We start from the raw sequence: 20,643 nt of genomic DNA on the forward strand, positions 1-20,643 counted from the left end.
CAGGCGGGGCGACGCGCCCGGATTGGTGCAGGCACTCTGCTGATCACTGTGGAAACCCAGGCGGCGGGGAACGCGGGAGGATGCGGAGCGCGGGGCGGGGGAAGCCGGAGGGGCGGGCGGAGGAGGCGTCGAGGCCCTGAGCTCCCGAGAGTTTTTACTGGTGGCAAAAGTCCATCGCGGGCTGGCGGGCGGAGGGCGGGGCGGGGGAGAGGGACTGCTGGGGGCACTGGAAACCAGGAATATCCCGGGAGACGTTTGGCAGCACACTCCCTAGCAAAGTCGAGGAGGTTGGGGGAGGGGGCGCGGTGGGAGGAGGAGTAGAAGAAGACAAAAGCCGTAGGCGTGGAGGGCTTGGCGGCACACTCGGGCAACCGGCACCGGGAGGCCGCAGTACACGGGGGATCCTGGTTGGCAGGCATCATGGGGAAGGGGGCGAACCGAGGCGAGGGGGCCACCGAGTGCGAGGCGCCGATGCCCACCTTCAGCTGGGAAGAGATTCAGAAGCACAACCTGCCCACCGACAAGTGGCTCGTCGTCGACCGCAAGGTCTACAACATCACCAAATGGTCCAGACGGCACCCGGGGGGCCACCGGGTCATCGGACACTACGCGGGGGAAGATGCTACGGTAAGTGTCTGGGGGCTCGCCCACCGCCTTTCTCTGCTGAAGGCGGGAGTCAGGAGCCGTGGGTTCCCGGGCGCCAAACCACCACTGCTGAATGGAGCTGGGGGCACCCCGCAGGGAAAGAAAGCGTGTCTGCTGTGCTCATCCCCTGCTCCGAATCCTCGTCCGTGGGACAGCCGGGCCCACCTGCTGTGGGGTCGGATTTGGGACCCCCGTACGCAGCGCCTAGGTGGAGAATCGTGCTGGATCTACCTACCACGCGCACTGGGACAGAACGCGTCCGCTTCTTCCTCCGGGTTCGCGGGAACCAGGGACACCCCAAAGGGGGCGCTCAGGCCCTAAGGCTTTGGCGCCCCGGCGTGGAAGATGGCCGCCCGGGCGCTGCCGAAAGGAGCAGGAGAGGAGCCAGGTGTGCGACCCGGAACGTCTCTCACTCTCCACCCAGACCCTCCAGCCATACTAGGGGGGCGGGGAAGGAAAGCTCGTGCCTGGCCGGGTCCGCTTCTGTCCGGAGTCTGGTCGGAGGAGGCCCGCAATGGCTGCCTCGGAGAGACCGCCTGGGAGCTCCTGTTCCCACGCTCTGAGTCCCAGGACCCACCTCACTCCAAGGATCAGCCTTGGGGACTCGGGTGGGGACTTTGTTGAAAGGAGAAAGGGCTGGAGTGTACCAAGCCCAGGTCCAGAGGCGGCATCAGCCGCGTGGTTGTAGCTGCACTAGGGTGGCTTGGCAACAGGTCTAGCTGCACCCGAGGTTACTCTGGGACGTTCAACTCAATGGTCCTCTGTTTTAAATCCGGCCAGGAATGCCTGTCCCTCCTCTCGCACAACCCCTATCCCAGAAGCGTACTTCCTTTTAAGATCAGACTTTTAGGGCATTAAATGTGAAATGTACTAACTGGGAATATAGTTGAACAATGGTGAAGTGAGCAACTGGATATTCATTCATTCTCTCTCTCTCCACCCCCTCTGGAAGAGAGGCAAAAACAGGTTAAGAATCAAGAGAATTTTTGTTTTTAGGCTGTTGAGCAGGTGCATTGCCCCTTGGGGCATGGACTCACTTCTTCCTTAGAGTTTGGGGAGTGACTATCAAGGGTTGGGCAAGTGTGGCAGGGGACTGATCAACAGATAGAGGTCAGGTCCCCCGCAGCACCTTCATGCTCTGTTAGGAATCAAATTCTCCAGAGAGGCTGAAGTCAAGGAAGCTCTTCTTGGGGACACTTCCGATTTTCGATGGGGAATTTTCCTGTTTCTGAAGAAGAGCCCAGAATTCAGGACGGCCTGTTTCCCAGACAGTGAAGGACAAGGGCAGATGCCTTCTGGGCTTTCTGCGGAAGTTAGAACTTCTCGCTTTGCCTGTCAGAATAAAAGTTTGCTTAATTTTTCCAGTTTACAAATCACATTCATACCTGTTATCTCACTATCCATGCCTGGGATCAGCCCTGTAAGGCACCTCTGATTGCTTGTTGCTAGTAGGTTTAAACACCTGCTCAAGCCCTGGCCAGGTAGCTCAGCTGCATATGTCAGTTGGATAGAGTGTTATCTTGAGACGACACCAAGGTTTTGGGTTCGAGCCCTGGTCGTGGCACATATGAGAAGTCGACCAATGCATGCATCAAGTGGAGCAACAAATTGATGTTTCTCTCTCTTTCTCCCTAAAATGAATTTAAAAAACCTGCTGAAGTAGCCCCTGGGCCTGATCTCGGGCCCTCTCTCCCTGTTTCACCTCTGATCTCTTTTCCTCTGGTCCTTCGGCACCTCTCTGGTCTCTGCTTTGCTGTGGACAAAAGGGACCCTCGTCCGTGTCCCCACAGGGTCTGCTCTTTTCATGGCAGAGTCCCACCACTGCAGAGCTTTCCCCACTGGGGACTTCTCACCTCCAACTACGGTTTCATCCCACATTTATTTATTCAGTGTCTCCATAGCTCTGAGCTGGGCCCTGGGCACAAAGATGAGTAATCCACCCACAGAGACCACATCTGCTTGGTTTGCTTCCCTCCTTCCTCCCAAACCGGGACTTGAATGCAGACCCTCTGCCTCTAGACTCCAGCTCCCCTAACCCCCTCGTCCTGTCCCTTCTTAGAACCCAGAGAAGGAGAGGCCAGGATGTGTTTTCTTTTACCTGGCTCCTGCGCTGTTCTTGTGAAAAGCAACAGATTGAAAATGGAATGGATCTTTGTCCTCCTTTAGATGGGGCAGGGGGGCCACAGTAGAGGCAGACGACCTGGGTCTGAGTGCCCGACTTATGAATTCATAGGCAGGACACTTACCTTGAACTTCCCTTTCCAGGCCTATGAAATGGGAAGGTTATTATCAGGCTCAAGTGGGCTGTGCTGAGGTCGTTTAGATTTCAGAATACTCAGCAGGTGTGAAGGTTCATGATACTGTGTATATGTTCCCAGCATACACAGTGGGGAGCTGAGTAAAATAGCAAAAGAAGGGCCCGGCTGATGTGGCTCAGTGGTTGAGCATCAACCCATGCACCAAGAGGTCGCCAGTTCTATTCCAGGTCAGGGCATATGCCCAGGTTGTGGGCCCAATCCCCAGTGGGAGGCATGCAGAAGGCCACCAATCAATGTTCTCTCTCATCGGTGTTTCTATCTCTCTCTCCCTCTCCCGTCCTCTCTGTCTCTAACATCAATAAAGAAAAAAAATAGCAAAAGAAGTGTGAAGGGCAACCTAAGTGATCCTGTATTTACCAAAGGAAAAGTCATTTACTGCAATAGAAATCCTTCCCTTGATTATGCATGGAGGACAGCTCCACTCCCTCAACCTAATCTGGATGGAGGAGTTCAATTCCTGCTAGCCACATCCTCAGGGCAGAGTCCTGTTTCCCCGCTGTAATTCCATCTTGCCCAGGTTGCCTGCATGGGGCCTACTTTCTGTGTAGCCCTGCCCTCCCGAGCCCCCTGGCAGTGCATGTACCTGGCATCAGCAGGGACACTCTCCAAGGGCGCTGGGCACAGAGCAATGCCCCACCAGCATCTGTTGCTTCTTTCCCTTGGAAGAGATATGGAACAGGGGCTTCCTGCCCTGCCTGCATCTCTCTGCTTTGGAAAGTAAGTGAGCATCCCTGTCTCCAGCTGAGAAGCCAGGGACCCTCCTCTGCTTCTCCCTCTAACCACGTGTTCCACAGAGTCCCGGTTTCCAGGGCTGTCCCAAATCCCGAGATCGGTGTGAAGCTGGATTAAGACACCAGCCTTGCTCTACAGAGAAGGTGACACAGAAACACATCATGACCCCCAATACTCACTGTCGGGGGAGGAGCTACAAGCTCTACCTGGAGTCGGGCTGGGGCAGGGATATGTCTTCTTGCAGAAGTTGGCTGGCATTGGAGTGGGATGATGGCAGAGGCAGGAACTGTGAGGTCAGGAAGTGTGACATGCACATGTTTTCTGTTTGGGAATCGGGGTGCTCTGGGTTCTGGCTCTCTTCTGCAGCCTGGCCTCCTTGACTCCCACATACTCTTCTGAAAGTGCATTCTGCTCTGTTCCTCTCTCTCCACCTGTGTCCCCGGCTTTCACCTGGAAAGGCTCTGGCTTCTCTCCCTATCAGATAAGGATAGAGCCTGGTTCCAATTCTTGTTCCAAGATTGATCTTTGCTTTGGCTGGCGCGCCATCTGCCTGGCACCAGCAGGCCCTGCTTTAACGGAGCAGCTGTGGGCAACCTTGTGCCCATGTGTGCGGCATCTGGGACCCTCTGAAAGGAGAGACACAAACAGTGATCAGCTCCCAGGGAGGAGGACGCTCAATTTGATCGAGGCCTTTGTGTTAACAGTGGAAAACTCTAGAGTTAGGCACACCTGGCACATGACCAGGGGCAAGTAGCTTCGTCTCCCTCCGTCTCTTCATGTCTCACAGTTTGGTAAAGACGAGCGGACATAAAGCCTGTGGCTCAGTGGCTAGCCCACGTTCTCTCAGCATGTGGCCCCTCTGCCAGCCACCCACGTCTAAGTGCTGGAGAAGGGGAGGAGTTCTGGCGTTCCAGAAGCATAAACCGAGTTGTGCAAAACGGCAGAAGAGTCTGAACATGATTGCAGAGAGGATTAGGGGGTGCACAGCATGGGCCCTTGGTCCCCACATTTACTTGTGAGCCCTTTTTTTTTAAATCCTCACCCGAGGACATTATTGCTCTGTTCCTCTCTATTTTGTTCAGATAGAGTGGGAGGGAGAGAGAGAGAAACATGGACGTAAAAGGGACACATCGAGTGGTTGCCACCCACACAACCCAACCAGGGCCGGGGACAAACTGCAACCGAGGTACGTGCCCTTAGCGGGAACTGAACCCGGGTCTCTCCAGACCATAGGCTGGTGTTCTAACGCTGAGCCAAACCAGCCAGGGCTACTTGTGAGCCCTTCTGCAAGGCACGGTTGTAGGCCCTGGGGTTATTGCAGCAAATGGGACAGGTGTGGCTTTTCCCTGTGCAGCTTATATTCTAGTGGGGGAGACAGGCAATAAAGAAGTGAGCACAGAGGGTCCCCAACTTACGATGGTTTGACTTAGGATTTCTAGACTTTATGATGCTGTGCAAGTGGTGTGCATAATATGTTGCATGCGATATTCAACCCTTTATTATAAAATAAGCTTTGGGTGAGATGGTTTTGCCCACCTGTAGGCAAATGTGGGTTCTGAGCACACTTAAGGTAGGCTGGGCTAAGTGATGATGTTCAGTAGGTTGGGTGTATTAAATTTTTCTACTGTGGGGTGTATCCTTATTGTAGGTTGAGCATCTGTAATAATATAGCCTGTGATCTTGACTGCTCTGATTACGATAAAACATGTCTCAGCGAAAGTATGGGGCTGGAGGCTGGCTATTTCACTCTGTACCGCAGGCCGACGCTCCAACCGCTGAGCCAAACCGGCCAGGGCCAGGCTGGCTATTTCAGATGGGGTGGTTGGGAAAAGCCTTTAAGAGGTGCATTCCAAATGGAACTGGCCACGGGACGCTGTGCGTGGCAGCAGGCAGAGGGGAGGAGACATGCAAAGGCCCTGGTGTGGGAACGAGTTTGGTGGGTTCGATGGTGGTTCCCACCGGCTCGCTCAGAAAACTGCTGGAACTTCCAGGGACAGGGTCAGCTTTCTAAACTGGCAGGAGGCATCAGGTGTGTGGGAGGCAGTCCCTGAGTCAGGCGAACCTGGATTTGGTCCTGGCTCTGCCACGGGGAGCCCAGGAGGCCACCTTCCTGAGCTCCCGGGTCTTCATTGTCAGACAGGGCTTGAGGCTTAAGGGAGTAACAGAGCCTCTGGCTCCCTGCCTGGCATTTCCTGTCCCTTCCCTTCCCAGGAGGTGAGGCCACCTGAGCGCTCCACAGGGTCCCCAGCCCGGGCAAGGGCCTGGCGGGCAAGGGCCTGGCCGAGTGCCCTGAGCCTGGCAGGGGCAGTGGGAGCGGGGTGTGGGGTGCACGCACTTGCAGACCACGGAACTGGATTCTGCCGCTCTGTGAAAAGCAGAGTAACCGTTTAGTTGTCAGACATGGCAGTTGTTCCTCAGGAAGCTGCCTTTTATCGAGGACTTCCTGTTCGCGTCTCAGAAGCTGTGGTCCCATGTGAGCAGGACCAATGAAGGACTCTGACTTGTGGAGGGAGCTGTGCTCATGGCACCACAGTGCACGGCCCGGCTTGGGAAGCAGCCCTGGGCCTTCCGCAGGGCCTTGGAGCTGGGAGGGTCTTCACTTTGCAGGGGTGGCTGGTCCAGCGTACCGGACCCCAGGCCTCCTCGCTGCCTGCCCAGGGCCCCTGGACAGCAGCAGGTCTCTCCTCTGAAAATAGACATAACCGAAACCTCTGCCACCGTCCCTTTTCCATCCAGCTCGAGGGGCTCAGACCTTTCTTAAAAAACACTGGGCCCAGTTTCCCTCTCCACAAAGTGGGGCTTTGTGAGTCTGTTCTAGACACAAATAGAACAAAGATCTGGCAGGAGGACTTGGTGCCAGGGATGCAGTAAGGAAGTAGGAGAACACTGGGAGATACTTTGTGGGGGGTGGGGGTGACTGAAAACATTTTTATGGGTTCTCAGCACTTGCCCATTCCCTCTCCCCCTTTTTAACTCCCAAATTTCTAAACATACAGAGAAGTTGCAAGACTAAGTAAACACCTGTACAGCTGCAGCCGGGATTCAGGGGTGTTAACGCCGCGCCGCATTTGCTCCCTCCCTCTCTGTGCGGGTGCTGTTTTCCTAGACTGGACCTTCGGGAAAGAAGTTGTATCCTCTCCACCCCAGCCATAAATTCTTCACCGTATTCTTCTAAGAATTGTGACAGTCTCTTGCATAATCACAGTACCTTTGCTAAATGTAAGAAAATTAATAATGCAGCCCGGCCGGTGTGGCTCAGTGGTTGAGCGTGGACTCATGCGGCAAGGGGTCACCGGTTCGATTCCCGGTCAGGGCACAGGCCCAGGTTGCGGGCCCGATCCCCAGTGGGGGACACACAGGAGGCGGCCAATCGATGTTCTCTCTCACCAATGTCTCTATCTCTCTCCCTTTCCCTTCCTCTCTCTCTAAAATCAATAAAGAAAAAAAAAGAAGGAAATCTTACATTAAAAAAAGAAAATTAATGATTCTTTAATATGATCAGATAACCAATCCATATTCATGTTTTCTCATTCAACCCCCAAAATGTCTTGTATGACTGCTGGGTTCTCCCCCCGCCCCCACATAGAGTCTTTCAAATTAAGCATTGCCGTTTTTTATCTTTTTATTAACTCTTTTCCTTTTTTTAATCCTCACCTGAGGACATTTTTCCATTTTTTTTTTATTCAGACAGAGTGGGAGGGAGAGAGAGAGAGAGAAACATTGACGTGAAAAGGACACATCGAGTGGCTGCCACCCGCACAACCCAACCAGGACCGGGGACAAACTGCAACCGAGGTACACGCCCTTAGCGGGAACCGAACTCAGGTCTCTCAGGACTGCAGGCCGATGCTCTAACCGCTGCGCCAAACCGGCCAGGGCATATTAACTCTTTTTTGGTCTCTTTTCATCTGGATATCCCCTCCACACACCACCCTCACTTTTTCCCCATTACGTTGATTTCCCTGATGGTTTCTCCTGGTGCCATTGGACTTGTTCCTCTGCCCCAACAATGTCTCGGAGCTGATGCCTTGCACAGGGAGTGTTGTTTACCCTGGGACATTGCACTGTAGCCCATCAGGGGCCCTGTTGGCAGCTCCAAGGTGGATGCTATATTTGATATAAGATAATTTATGAAATATACATAATGCATATAGAAAACAACGGAAAGAAATATACTAAAATCCTAGCAATGGTGGTCACTCTTTGGGTAGTATTTATTTTCCTTTGTTCTGTCCTTTTTCTAAATTTGCCAAAACTATGCACATTATTTATGACTGGAAAAAGATTAAAATGGATAGCTTTCTGTTGTTAATCTTCACCCAAGGATATTTTTCTGTTGACTTTTAGAGAGAGTGGGAGGGGGGAGGGAGAGGGAGAGACATTGATTGGACTGCACAACCCTAGTCAGGGTCGGGGATCAAACCTGCTACCCAGGTATGTGCCCTTGACCAGGAATCGAACCCTCGACCTTTCATTCCATGGGCTGATGCTCTAACTGCTAAGCTAAACTGGCCAGGGCTAAAATGGATAACTTAAAAAAAAAAAAATTAAAGCAATATAGCAATGTTAGAGGAAGTTTGGAAAGTAATGGAAATCAAGCAAGCCCTAATGCCCCACCACCTAACATACAATAGTTTAGAGCCTGCCATAAAAACAATGTTCATAATTAATTACACACTTTTTCAGATGATAAAAAGCTTTCTTCAGAAGTGCCTGAAGCTAATTCTGCATTTGTTTTTGGTTTCACCTTGTCTCCTAAGCACATGCCGTGTAGTCGCCAGCCTTGTGCCTCGTCGATAGTCGAGCGCCGGGGTTGTGGGGGGCCCTCTTTGCAGGGTTCCAGCAGAGGAGCTCGAGGGAGCTCACGTCCCTCCCTGGCCCTGCCCAGCCTGGTGCCCGCACCCTGCATCTCTCCCTGGAGAGGCGCAGTGTTCTGACTCCCCCGCGTCCACGTGCACACCCCTGGCCAGCTCAGCGGCCCCTCACCGGGGCACAGGCACAGGTGGTACCATGGCAGGAGCCCGGAACTGAGGGACCTGCTCCGGATGAGGCCTAAAAGGGCATCTGGGGCCCCGTGTCTGAGTGGGTTTGCTGGTGAGTCCTGCCTTCCCAGGTAGGGGTGCAGGCTGAGGTCGGGGTCCCCACTCACCACCTACCCCTTGCTCCCCAGGATGCCTTTCGCGCCTTCCACCGTGACTTTGATTTTGTGCGCAAGTTCATGAAGCCCCTGCTGGTTGGAGAGCTGGCCCCGGAGGAGCCCAGCCAGGACCGGGGCAAGAATGTGAGTCAGACCCCACCAAGGAAGGAGGGGAGCGTTTTCGGGGAGATGAAGACCCCACCCCAGGTGGACAGGGGAGCTTTATGCCAGTCTAGGGGGCGCTACCACCCGTCACTTGGGGTCGGGCAGGACTCAGAGCCGCTGTAGGAGCTCCAGCCTGGCTGACCGAGTAATTCGTTCCCAGCCCCTCTCCCTCTGGGCCTCCCTCAGTGGACCCAGGCTGGACAGAGGGTCGTCCCCTCTTGTGTGTCTTCCAGAGGTCAGCCTCCCCTCCCTCTGGACCTCCATGTCTGCCCCTCCTGCTGCCGAGATGGTGTCCCCCTTGGCCTTCACACGTGGCTTCATCCTCCACCTTCTCCAGACAGCTTCTCTCCCCGCCCGGCAGAGCCCCACAGGCTCCCTCTTCCTGACCCTGCTTCTCTGGCTCCACCCCGTTCCCCCCCATTGCTGCTGCTCGATGGTTGCCAGAGACAGTCTTCAGGTTCCTCACTCACCCCCCGCTCCCAGATCTGGCCTCCACCCACGTCACCCGGTCTGCCTTTCACGGTGCCCGGGGCCTGTCCCCTAGCTCCCTTCATCCCCTGCCCGCCACTCCTCCCTCCTCCTGCCCTGCCTCACGCCCACCTTTCCCCAGAGCCCTCCTGGGCCTCGCCTCCGTGACTCCTGACCCACCGACCAGCTCTCGAGGCAGGGCCTCGGTCCTCACCGTTCTTGTCTTCCCGGCCTCCACCTCAAGGCCCAACAGGGCGCCCAGAACACGTGCCACAGTGTTGGGCCGTGGAAAACGCGAGCTCCTGTGCGTGGGGAGAGGGGGGTGAAGTAGACATAAGATAAAATGTACCCATTTTAACCATTTTTAGGTGTACAGTTCAGTGCGTGCTCTCACACATGTACAACCATCACCACCTCCACCTCCAGAACTTCCCATCTTCCCGAACAGAGACCGTCCCCGTTCAGCATTCACCTCCGTTCCCCCTCCCCGGCCTGTGGCAGACACCAGTCTCCTTTCTGTCTGTGGAGGTGCCTGTCGCAGGCACCTCCGTTAAGTGAATCCATCAAGCACTTGTCCGTTCGCGTCTGGCTGCATTGTGCTGAGCATAGTGTCTTCAGGGTTCATCCACATTGTAGCACGTAGGAATGGGCCCTTCCTTTTTAAGGCTGAAGAACATTCCGTCGGATGGATGGACCTCGATTTGCTTAGCCATTCACCCACTGATGGTGTCTGGTTTGTTTCCGCCTTCTGCCTATTATGAATGTGGGTGTGCAGAATGCAAGCTTTGGAGTGGAACCTTTTCTGCCACGTGACCGGACCAGTGCAGTCCAGTCCCCAGGCCTGGGCCAGGCCCAGGCGGGTGTGTGGTAGTGACGGCGGTCGTCACGCACGGTGGCGGACACCTCCCTTGTGCTCTTGCTCCGCAGTCCCAGATCATCGAGGACTTCCGGGCCCTGAGGAAGACCGCCGAGGCCATGAACCTGTTCAAGAGCAACCACCTCTTCTTCCTCCTCCTCCTGGCCCACATCATCGTCATGGAGAGCATCGCGTGGTTCACCATCTTTTACTTCGGCAACGGCTGGATTCCGACCATCATCACGTCCTTCGTCCTTGCTACCTCTCAGGTGAGGCCTGACACCCTCACCTGGCGCTCGAAGCCCCCGACTCCCCCAGCTCGCAGAGGCCTGGCGCCTGGTGCCGCCGCTGGGAAGCCATCTGGCCCTGTCTCCCCAGGTCCAGGCTGGATGGCTGCAGCATGATTACGGCCACCTCTCTGTCTACAAGAAGTCCACATGGAACCATGTCGTCCACAAGTTCATCATCGGCCACGTAAAGGTAAATGTCAGCAGCCCTGGGCGTGCGTCCAGTTAGTTACCGGTTGGTGAAGTGGTGTCTCACTTTACCCTGAGACCGGTCCCCAGCTGTGAGACCCTCAAGTCCGCCACATCTCAGCCTCCCGAGCCCTGGCTCCATCACATCTCGTCAGACCCACGGAACCTGTGTGCTTGCCATGAAGGCAGACACGTGCCTCTTGTCTGTTGACTCTGGTTGCACTGTTTACTCCTTATCTAATACATTCCTTTCAGTTGGGGGCCAGTAGAGAAACAGTTTCTCTTGATGAATTGGAGTAATTTGAGCTGTTGAATACATTGAGTTCCTCTTTTTTTTTTTTCCCCTTCTTCCCGGGAAACACAATGCAAGACTTGGAACAGCGAACAGCGCTATCCTTAGTCTAGCTTTTGTTAAATGTACTCTCCCCTCCCATCATGTGTCATTTGTCTTCATTTTAATCATTTTAGTTCTATGAGTCTTATCATAAGCCATTTCAGAAATGCTTCGGGGTATGAAAAGGAGATAATGGCATCCTAGAAGTCTTCAGCTAAGGATTAAGAGCAGTTGAACCAAGGGACTAGAGTTGTTTAAAACTCAGAAGGGCCCAGCTGGTGTGGCTCAGTGGTTGAGCATCGACCCATGTACCAAGAGGTCACCGGTTCGATTCCCAGTCAGGGCACATGCCCAGGTTGTGGGCCTGATCCCCAGTGGGGGGCATGCAGGAGGTGGCCAATGTTCTCTCTCATCGATGTTTCTATCTCTCTCTTCCTCTCCTTTCCTCTCTCTCTAAAATCAGTAAAGAGAAAAATAAAAAACAACTCAGAAGGGAAGACGGTTCTACTGTCCACCTTACAGACAGGAGGCTGGCCCAGGGATGTGGCAAGTTTGTAAACCCTAGCCGGACTTGCTATTGACCTTGTGCTGATTTGATAGACGTTATCTCCTTGGTTTTGGAAATGAGTCCTTGCCAGCTCGCTCTCTGAAACATGCACCCTCCGCCCAGCCCTTCCCCCCAGCACTGAACTAGTCACCAGCTCTACAGCCAGTGGCTGGCCTGGCCCTGAACCTGTTTTTTTCCCCCCGATTTTCAGGGGTGAGGAAAGAGGGTGTGCATAGTAGAATGCTTTGTTTCATCTTATATGCTTTTCAGTTGGATAAAACCCTCCTCAGTATTGGATGATAACATTTCACGCCCGGCGCATGCTATCCCCACGCACTCAACAAAGATGGGCTGTGTCCTGTTTCCAGACTCTGGGCAGGAGCTGATGTCCCTCAGTCCTTGAAGGGCCCTGGAGCACAGCTCTGTGTCATATGGAAGACAAGGTCAGGACAGAGGATTGGCCTCCGTGGAGAACCTCTCATGCAATCGGAATTCTGGAATGACAGGAAGGCAGTCCTTGGGCCGGCAGACGAGAGGAGTTCAGGGCCATGAGTTCCACTCACTAGCCCCCTGCTAGCTGTGTCCTTCGTGTTGTGTCTAGGCCAATGGCGTGGCCATGCAGCTCACCCAGGGGTGCCCCAGAGCCCGGGCAATTAGCTTGCCTGGAGTTGCTCTGGCACTGGGTGGCCACACAGCTACAGACAAGTCTTATAAGGCCATCTGTTGCTCTGATCCCTTTGCTGGGACAAAAAGTGGCTGTCTGCAGGGAACCCTGTCCCCTCGGATGGTCTAGCACAAGCAGCGAGGACAGTGAACGGGCTGCTGGGAGCCTCGAGGGACTGGGACCTGCTGCTTAGCACCAGCCTGCGAGGCCGTGGGATTCTGTGTGAGCTCCCCAGGTCTCTGCTCCCTGAGCCCGGGCCACATCCGGTGGCTGATTCTTCCAGAGGTTGCTCTTTTATAAAGACAGTTCTAAGCAGTCATACTTCTGCTTAAAACCCTTCCATTGGCCCTGGCCAGTTTGGCTCAGCAGTTAGTGTGGGCCCGCAGACCAGAGAGTCCCGGGTTCGGTTCCCACTAAGGGCACGTACCTCAGTTGCAGTTTGTCCCCGGCCCTGGTTGGGGTCGTGTGGGTGGCAGCCACTCGATGTGTCCCTTTCACATAGATGTTTCTCTCTCTCTCTTCCTCCCTCTCTCCCTCCCGCTCTATCTGAAGATACATGCAAAAGTGTCCTCGGGTGAGGATTAAAAAAACAAAAAACCCTTCCATTGTTCGGCATTGCACTTAGGATAAAATGCAGGTGGCAGGTCCTGGCACATGTGGAGTCTGCATGTAGAGATGGAAGCCTGGACCCCGCCTGCCTCTCCACAGTCTCGTCCGGAGCCATCGGGCCAGGACTAGGTGAGGCAGGCGAGGCATTTACTAGGGTGCAAAATTTAAGGGAATACCAAAACAACAACAAAAACTCCAGCCATCGAGATAACATTTTAATGCAATATTTTCTTGAAAAAGCACAATTAAGACAAAAGAATCCACACTGAACAATATATCAACTTAAAATTTTTTTTTTTAATTTATTAATTTGAGAGAGAGAAACATCGATTTGTTGTTCCAGCTATATATGCACTCATTGGTTGATTCTTGTACGTGCCCTGACTGGGGATAGAACCCGCAACCTTGGCATATCAGCCCCATCAGTGTGGTGTGATGCCCAGCTCCCTCGCTAGACGAGGACTCTCCTCCGTTTGCCGCCACATTCGGAGGGCTCAGGCTGGGTCCCTCATCCAGGGCGAGCAGGGCTTCATGGGAAGGAGGGTTCGTGAAGGGTAAGGAGGGTTTTGCCTAACAGAGAAGGAGGAGGGGAGAGCACCACAGCGAAGGAATGGAACGATCAAAAGTGTTGTGGGCCCAACCGGTGTGGCTCGGTGGTTGAGCGTCAACCCAGGCACCAAGAGGTCACCGGTTTGATTCCCGGTCACGGCACATGCCCAGGTCGTGGGCCAGATCTCCAGTAGAGGGCATGCAGGAGGCGGCCAGTCGATGTTCTCTCTCATCGATGTTTCTATCTCTCTCTCTCCCTAGAATCAATAAAGGAAAAAAAAAAGTGTTTTGGTGTTCCACCCGGTCCGGCGCAGGGATGGCCCACCTTGCCGGTGTTCAGAGCCCATTTTGCTCTTCCTCCCGTTGCTCATTCAGCAAACATCATGCCTGCTCATAACATGCCTTTGGGCTTAATGCCTGTCTCCGAGATTTTCCATTTCATTCTGATCAGGAATTTGGTTCCTCCTGGCGAGAAAGACGAATGTGTCATCTGATTTCTTCATCCTCTAAGCTCTCACTCGCTGACACTTTGTTTGCGCTGGTGGGTTTTGAGCCCCGCCTGCGTACAGGGGCCTGAGGTCCCCGCAGAGCCCACAGCTGCTCAGAGCTGTTCCGCCCATGGTGTTCAGAGACCGTGTGTGCACCAAAAACATCTCCTACGTGAAATGTTTATTTTATTTTATTTTATTATTTTTTTATCCTCACCCGAGGACATTTTTCTATTTTTTGTTCAGGTAGAGTGGGAGGGGGAGAGAGAGAGAGAGGAACATCGACGTGAAAGGGACATATTGAGTGGCTGCCACCCGCATGACCCAACCAGGGCCGGGGACAAAACTGCAGCCGAGGTACATGCCCTTAGTGGGAACCGAACCCGGGTCTCTGGACTGCAGGCCGACACTCTAACCACTGAGCAAACCAGTCAGGGCTGAAATGTTTGTTTTAGCTCTTAGGCCTTTTTGTAGGTGGCCACACCCTTGGCCAGAACATCGACTGACCCGCAACAGTTGACCATGAGTCCTGGTGTGAGGGCTCGGAAGTCTGGTTTCTTTTCTGTGCATCACAGGGCTGCTTTGTGGCGGGACACGCCCTCAGAATGAGTTAGGAACTTGAGCGGGTGAGACCAGTTGATGGCCTGGAAAGAAATACGCAGTGTTTCTCATCTCCTAAAATCTGAGTTTTAGATTACGTGTCAGAACCAGGAAGCCCGTGCCTGTGTGTGGTAGCGATGTGGTCAGTTCTCACCCCTCACTACACAGCGTGCCCGGCTGTCGGCTGTCTCTTGCCAGCTACTTCGGGCCCTTGTTTGTTTAGAAAAAGCTTTATTGAGGTACAATTCACATACTATACCATTTGCCCACTTAAAGTGTACAAGCCAATGACTTAACCATCAACGCAATTAATTTTGGGACATCTCATTACCCCCGGAAGAAACCTCTGCCTCTTGTCCATTACCTCCCGATCCCCTCATCCCTTCTGCCCACCCTCAACCCTAGCCCTGGGGAACCAATGATCTTTCTGTCTAGTAGATGTCTCTGTTCTGGACATCTCGTGTACATGGAATCATCTGTGTAGTCCTGTGGGGCTGGTTTCTTTCATTTACATAAAGCTTTTCTTTTTTTAAAAATGTTTTATTGACCTTTTTTTTTTTTTAAGAGAGAGGGAGAGAGAGAAACACTGATGTAAGACAGAAACACCAATCGGCTGCCTCCTGCATGCCTCCTACTGGGGATGGAGCCTGCAACCCGGGCATATGCTCTGACCAGGAATCGAACCGGGACCTCTCAGTCCATGGGACGACGCTCAGTCCACTCAGCCACACCAGCTGGGCTTACATGAGGTTTTCCAAGGTCCATCTGTGTGATAACGTCAGGACTTCATTCCTTCGAAGGTCAGATAGCACTCCACTGTGTGCATCTGCCATGGTTTACTTACCCATTTATCAGCCGGGGATATTTGGGTGGTTTCCACTTTTTGGTTATTTTGAATAGTACTGCTGGGAACACTCATGTACAAGATTTTGTTTGGCCACGCTTTCCTTTCTGTTGGGTTCACACCAAGACCGCTTCTAAATATGCTTTTTTATTGATTTTTTGAGAGAGGGAGAGACAGAAACGTTGATGTGAGAGAAAAACATTGATCTGCTGCCTCCAGCACGCCCACACTGGGGACTGAGCCTGAAACCTGGGCATGTGCCCTACGCGGGAATCGAACCCGGACCTCTCAGTCCATGGGTCCACGCTCATTCCACTGAGCCACAGCAGCCGGGCAAGACCACTTCTTACTGTCCCGGAGGAGTCTGCGGAGGCCCAGGGCATGGAGGCTCTCGCCTGGCGTGGAGGAGCGCAGAGAGGGCCCACACCTGCAGGAGCGCTCGCCATCGGGCGCATAACCCGCAGCCCCGCCCACCGCCCCCTCTTACTGTTGGGGAGACAGCCCTGTAGGGATGGGGTGACTTGGCTCCACTCAGAAGTCCCAGCCACAGGGCTGCCAGCGTTCTTAACTCGGTCCTGGCAGGGCTGCGTTCTTTGTCGGGCAGAGACCCATGTGGAACGAGATGTCGGCCCTGAGTGAGGGAGAAGCTAGGTCCCCAGGAACTGGTCCCCAGCAGGGCCTGTCGCCAGCGAGCTCAGGCCCTCTGCAGACTGCGCCACTCACCCCTCCACCCCCCACAGGGTGCCTCCGCCAACTGGTGGAACCATCGCCACTTCCAGCATCACGCCAAGCCCAACATCTTCCAGAAGGACCCGGACGTGAACATGCTGCATGTGTTTGTCCTGGGCGAGTGGCAGCCCGTTGAGGTACGAGGAGGGGCAGTGACGGCCTGGGAGGTGTCCTGCCTGGGTGGCGGGTGGTGCTGTAGGGCGAGTATTCACCAGACCCGACGTTTACACGGACACCTCTCCTGGGCGCCCGCATCATTCACGCTGGGATTTCTGCGGAATGGCTTCCCGTGTGAATGAGGGACACGGCTCCTTGTCAGAGTGTTGGTGTCGGTCAGCGGTCAGCTGCCACCCTCGGCCGGCTGGGGCAGAGCGTTTCCTGGCCTGTTTGTCCTAGGGGAGTGGGGACTTGGGTCTCCGTTTGCAGGAAGACACAAGTCCAGGGCTCAAGCTTGGTCCCCAAAGGCCAGCTCAGGGAAAGTGTGTTTCAAAAGTTACAGTCCTAGACACTAGAAGGGACCTGGGCATGGTCTGGTCCACCTCTTCACCAGCAGATGATAGTGAGGCTGAGCGGGAGGAGGGGGTGTGCTCAGGGTCACACAGGTGGAGGCCTCCGACCTGACAGCTAGCCATTTCTTCCACTCTGTCACATGGCCTTATTTTAATATTAGTGCATTTTTTATTATAAATATAGAACCTACCCGTTATAAGCATTTGCGTGGAAGGGAGGGAGGGGGGAGAGAGAGCAAAACATTGATGTGAGAGAGAAACATGGATTGGTTGCCTCCTGCACAACCCGAACCGGGGCTGGGGATCGAACCTGCAACTCAGGTATGTGCTCTTGACTGGGAATCAAATCCGAGACCTTTAGGTCCTTGGACTGACGCTTGAACTGCTGAGCCAAACTGGTCGAAGCTTCATTTCCTTTGAATAGAAGCACTCCCAGTGTATTTGAAGAATGTCCTCATTTCATGCACCTTTTTAAAAAGTGGGACCTCTTTGCGACAGCCTGTGTTAACAATTCACTTTCAAAAAAAATGTACATGTGCTTTGATTCTTGGAAATCCACTGTGATGTAAAACAGATGAGACCAGCCCCCTGCCTCTTGCAGATCTTGGCATCACAGGGCGGGCAGGTAGGGGGCGGCCGCCAAGGGAGGCACCCGGGCCTCAGTACGGAGCTATGTCTCGACTTTTGCTCTGTTCCTGAGTTGCCATCCAAGACTTACAACAGGGCGAGGAGAGAGCCTGTTGCCCCAATGCTGCTTGTACGCCCTCTCCCATTTCATGTCACTGGAGAGAGGACCTCCGCGGAAACACGGCTTTTCTGTGACATCTTCAGTTCAGAGGAACCCCAGACGCGGTGCTTTGGAAGTGTGGGTCTCTGTGCCAAAGTGCATGCTTCAGTTTTTCTAGGGAAGTGTGCCGGCTCTGATGAGAGGTGTCGGATGGTGGACCTGACTGGCGGGGCCTCCCGGGAAGCAGAGACAAAGGCTTCGCTTGCTGAGCGAGGCTTCCTGTGTCGGGCTGCTGGCTGTCCTGACAGACACTCGGTGTGTCCCTATCAAGATCTAGTGTCACCAGCTATGCTGGCAGGGAGGCGTCTTTCCTGTCTGTCTGGTAGCCAGTGAATCCTCTTCCAACACCTCCTCTCTCTGGACCCTTCTCCAGTGCTGGCTTTTGGGCAGGAGGTTCTGGGGTCTGGTAATCCAGTCTCCCGTAACATTTGCAGAACCACAGCCCAGGGTCACAGTGCTCCGTGCAGTCCTCCTCGCTCGCATTTTTGTTTGGGAAAAGCAGTTGTTTCTGGGTTCCTGGCCGAGCTGTGCCCTGGCATCCACAGAACCATGCTGCCGATGGGTCTGAGAGCGTGTGTCCCGCGCCAGACCCATGCCCGTGCCGGTGCCGGTCTGCAGAACAGGGAGGCCAGGGCTCTGATCTCCACGAGCCTCAGACAGACCAGCCTGCCAGGCGCTCCGTAAGGCCACCCAGCATGCCGAGATGTGTGCAGGCGTCTCCTAGTTTTTCTGTCCTTTGGTCTTATTTATGACTTCCGGGAACATTTTTTGTTTTATGTAGCAAAACGTTTTCATTCCTCTCCCCGCCCCGGGTCCTTTCATTTCTTTTATGCTTAGACCGTTCTTCATACACATTCTTTTCAGTGTTTTATAGTTTCCCTTTTTAAATATGTTTTATTGATTTTTTTAGAGAGAGAGGAAGGGAGAAATAGAAACATCGATGAGAGAGAACATTGATTGGCCGCTTCCTGTACGCCCCCCACTGGGGATCGGGCCCACAACCCGGGCACGTGCCCTGACCGGGAATCGAACTGGCGACCTCTTGGTGCATGGGTCGACGCTCAACCAGTGAGCCACACCTGCCGGGAGTTTCACTTTTTTATGTTTAACTTTTGCCCAGTGGGTTTGGGCAAGTTGATGACCCACATTTCTCCAGAGCCAGCCACTTTTTTTTAAGGGAGAGGGGGGAAGAGAGAGAGAGAGAGACATCGACTGGTTGTCACCCACACGACCTCAACAGGAGTGGGGACAAACTGCAACCGAGGTACGTGCCCTTAGTGGGACCTGAACCCGGGACTTTCTGGTCCGCAGACCGACGCTCTAACGGCTGAGCCAAATCGGCCAGGGCCAGAGCCAGCCACTTTCCCAAGCTCCCACCGTGGGTCCCATCGCTTGTCCCTGCCACGCAGGACCGTGATCCCTCCTGAACCCAGTGGCTGGGCTATCTGTCTGTCCTTGCTTGGAACACTGTCTGGGTGATGTGGGCATCATCCCAGTCATCCTCGGCACTTAGTTAATAACTCATTCGGGCTGCCTTTCCCCTTGCGGAGAGGATTTTCGCCTTTACAGTCGGCCTTTCCGTGTCGGAGTGAGGCATTTGCTTCATTTCTCAAGTTTCCTTGTATAGTTCTTGGATAGGCTTCATGTCTTGTTTTTCATACTTTTCTTTCTATGTCTGGTGGATGTTTCTTTTTTGGTTTAATGCTTGATATTTTCCATTTTGGGCATTATGATTGGGGTTTCTCCAGAAGGCAGGGAAGCCGTTGATGTTTGGCTAACTGGTTGTCTGAGGTCCAGGTAGTGTCCACATGTGTCTGTGATTCGAGTTGCTTTTCAGTTGATTCTCTTGAGTTTCCCCTGTGGACAAGCATATCCTTGAAAGTTATCAAGATTTAGTCTCTACCTAACAGCTCCCCATTCTTATGTCTGGTTTGGGTTTATGACATCCCTGGAGTTTCCGGAACAGGATTAAATAGGAATGATGTCAAGGCTGACTTCGCTCATCCTTGGTTTTGGCCACACCATCGAGGCCATTGTCCCCAGGGCACTGCCTGTGCTTCCGCCTCAGAGCCGAGATCCTGCTTTTCCACCCGCCTGGGATGCTCTCCCGGCCCCTCACCTGCCCACTGCCGACCCTCTGGGCTTCCTGGCTCAGGCCAAGCAACCAGGGTTCTCTTGGAATGACCATGGCCCTCCTCCCAGGGCCCATGGGCTGGGGGTGGGGGTCTTGCTGAGCTGCACATGCCTGGCATGGCCCTGTTGCTTCTCTCTGTGTGAGTTTGCAGGTTCCCAGAGTCTGAGGCTGGACTTTGCGACAGCTCCCCACCCCCACCCCTGAGCAGACAAGGAAGGCCCTTGTCCTTCCTCAGACATTTTGTTCCAAAGCTGAAAAGTCCCCTGTACATGCCCCTGGCATCTAAGCTCATAATCCAAGCCTAGCCTTGTGGTCCGAGGAGAGGCTGAGCAAGGAGGGCCAGCCGGCCGGGGCAAAGGGTTATGGAGCTCCGGGAAGCCAGGCCACCCGCTAGCAGTGCCCCCTCTCCCTGTGCCTCCGGCCTGTGTCCCCAATCAGCCCCCGCTTGGGAATGCGTCAAAGAGAGCCCTGTGTGCCACATCTCCTTGGGGCCGGGACACAGTAAGCCACCCATACCTCGCCTGGGTGAAAGCACCCTCTGTCGTCCTGGTGTCTCCCCTCTGACGGTCCCACCGTCCCCAGCTTTCTCCCTGTGTGTGGGGAGGGCTCTGCTGGAGGAGAGGAGGGGTGGGGGTCCCAGTGAGGAGGAAGGCAGACTCTTACCGAATAAGGGCCTGGCACTGTGCTGAGCACTGCGTGCAGGTCTTCCCTTAATCCTTGCTTAACCATGAGGCAGGAGCCCTCAACAAACCCATTTGATAGATGGAACAATGAAGGCTGAGAGCTCAAAGTTCCAGCGAGAAAACGTAGCGTCACCATCCAGGACCAGGCCATCTCGCCCTGAGCCAGGGCTTTGAGGTCCTATGGGACCTTATCCAGGCTGCCACCTGGTAGACATTACGGAGATGTATTTGGTGGATCACTCCAGCTTTCTGATGAAGGAAGAGCCATGGATCCCCCTCCTAGCTTGGTACATTCTAATATACCTCTCCTGCTTGGCCGGTGCGGCTCAGTGGTTGAGTGTTGACCCATGCACCAAGAGGTCACCAGTT

The 20,643-nt window shown here is 54.0% G+C and overlaps 1 protein-coding gene across 1 annotated transcript in view; it reads left to right on the forward strand.

The window, feature by feature from the left end:
- The first annotated feature begins 306 nt into the window (after positions 1–306).
- FADS2 (fatty acid desaturase 2) overlaps positions 307–20,643 on the forward strand; it is a 31,502-nt gene continuing 11,165 nt past the window's right edge. The window contains exons 1-5 of the mRNA XM_036257756.1: positions 307–627; positions 8,866–8,976; positions 10,393–10,590; positions 10,700–10,801; positions 16,173–16,298. Coding sequence (XP_036113649.1) covers positions 421–627; positions 8,866–8,976; positions 10,393–10,590; positions 10,700–10,801; positions 16,173–16,298 — 744 coding nt within the window. The 5' untranslated portion in view covers positions 307–420. The remainder of the gene's footprint in view (positions 628–8,865; positions 8,977–10,392; positions 10,591–10,699; positions 10,802–16,172; positions 16,299–20,643) is intronic.

Source organism: Molossus molossus, unplaced genomic scaffold (assembly GCF_014108415.1).
Source record: "Molossus molossus isolate mMolMol1 unplaced genomic scaffold, mMolMol1.p scaffold_m16_p_13, whole genome shotgun sequence".
Lineage (NCBI taxonomy): Eukaryota > Metazoa > Chordata > Mammalia > Chiroptera > Molossidae > Molossus > Molossus molossus.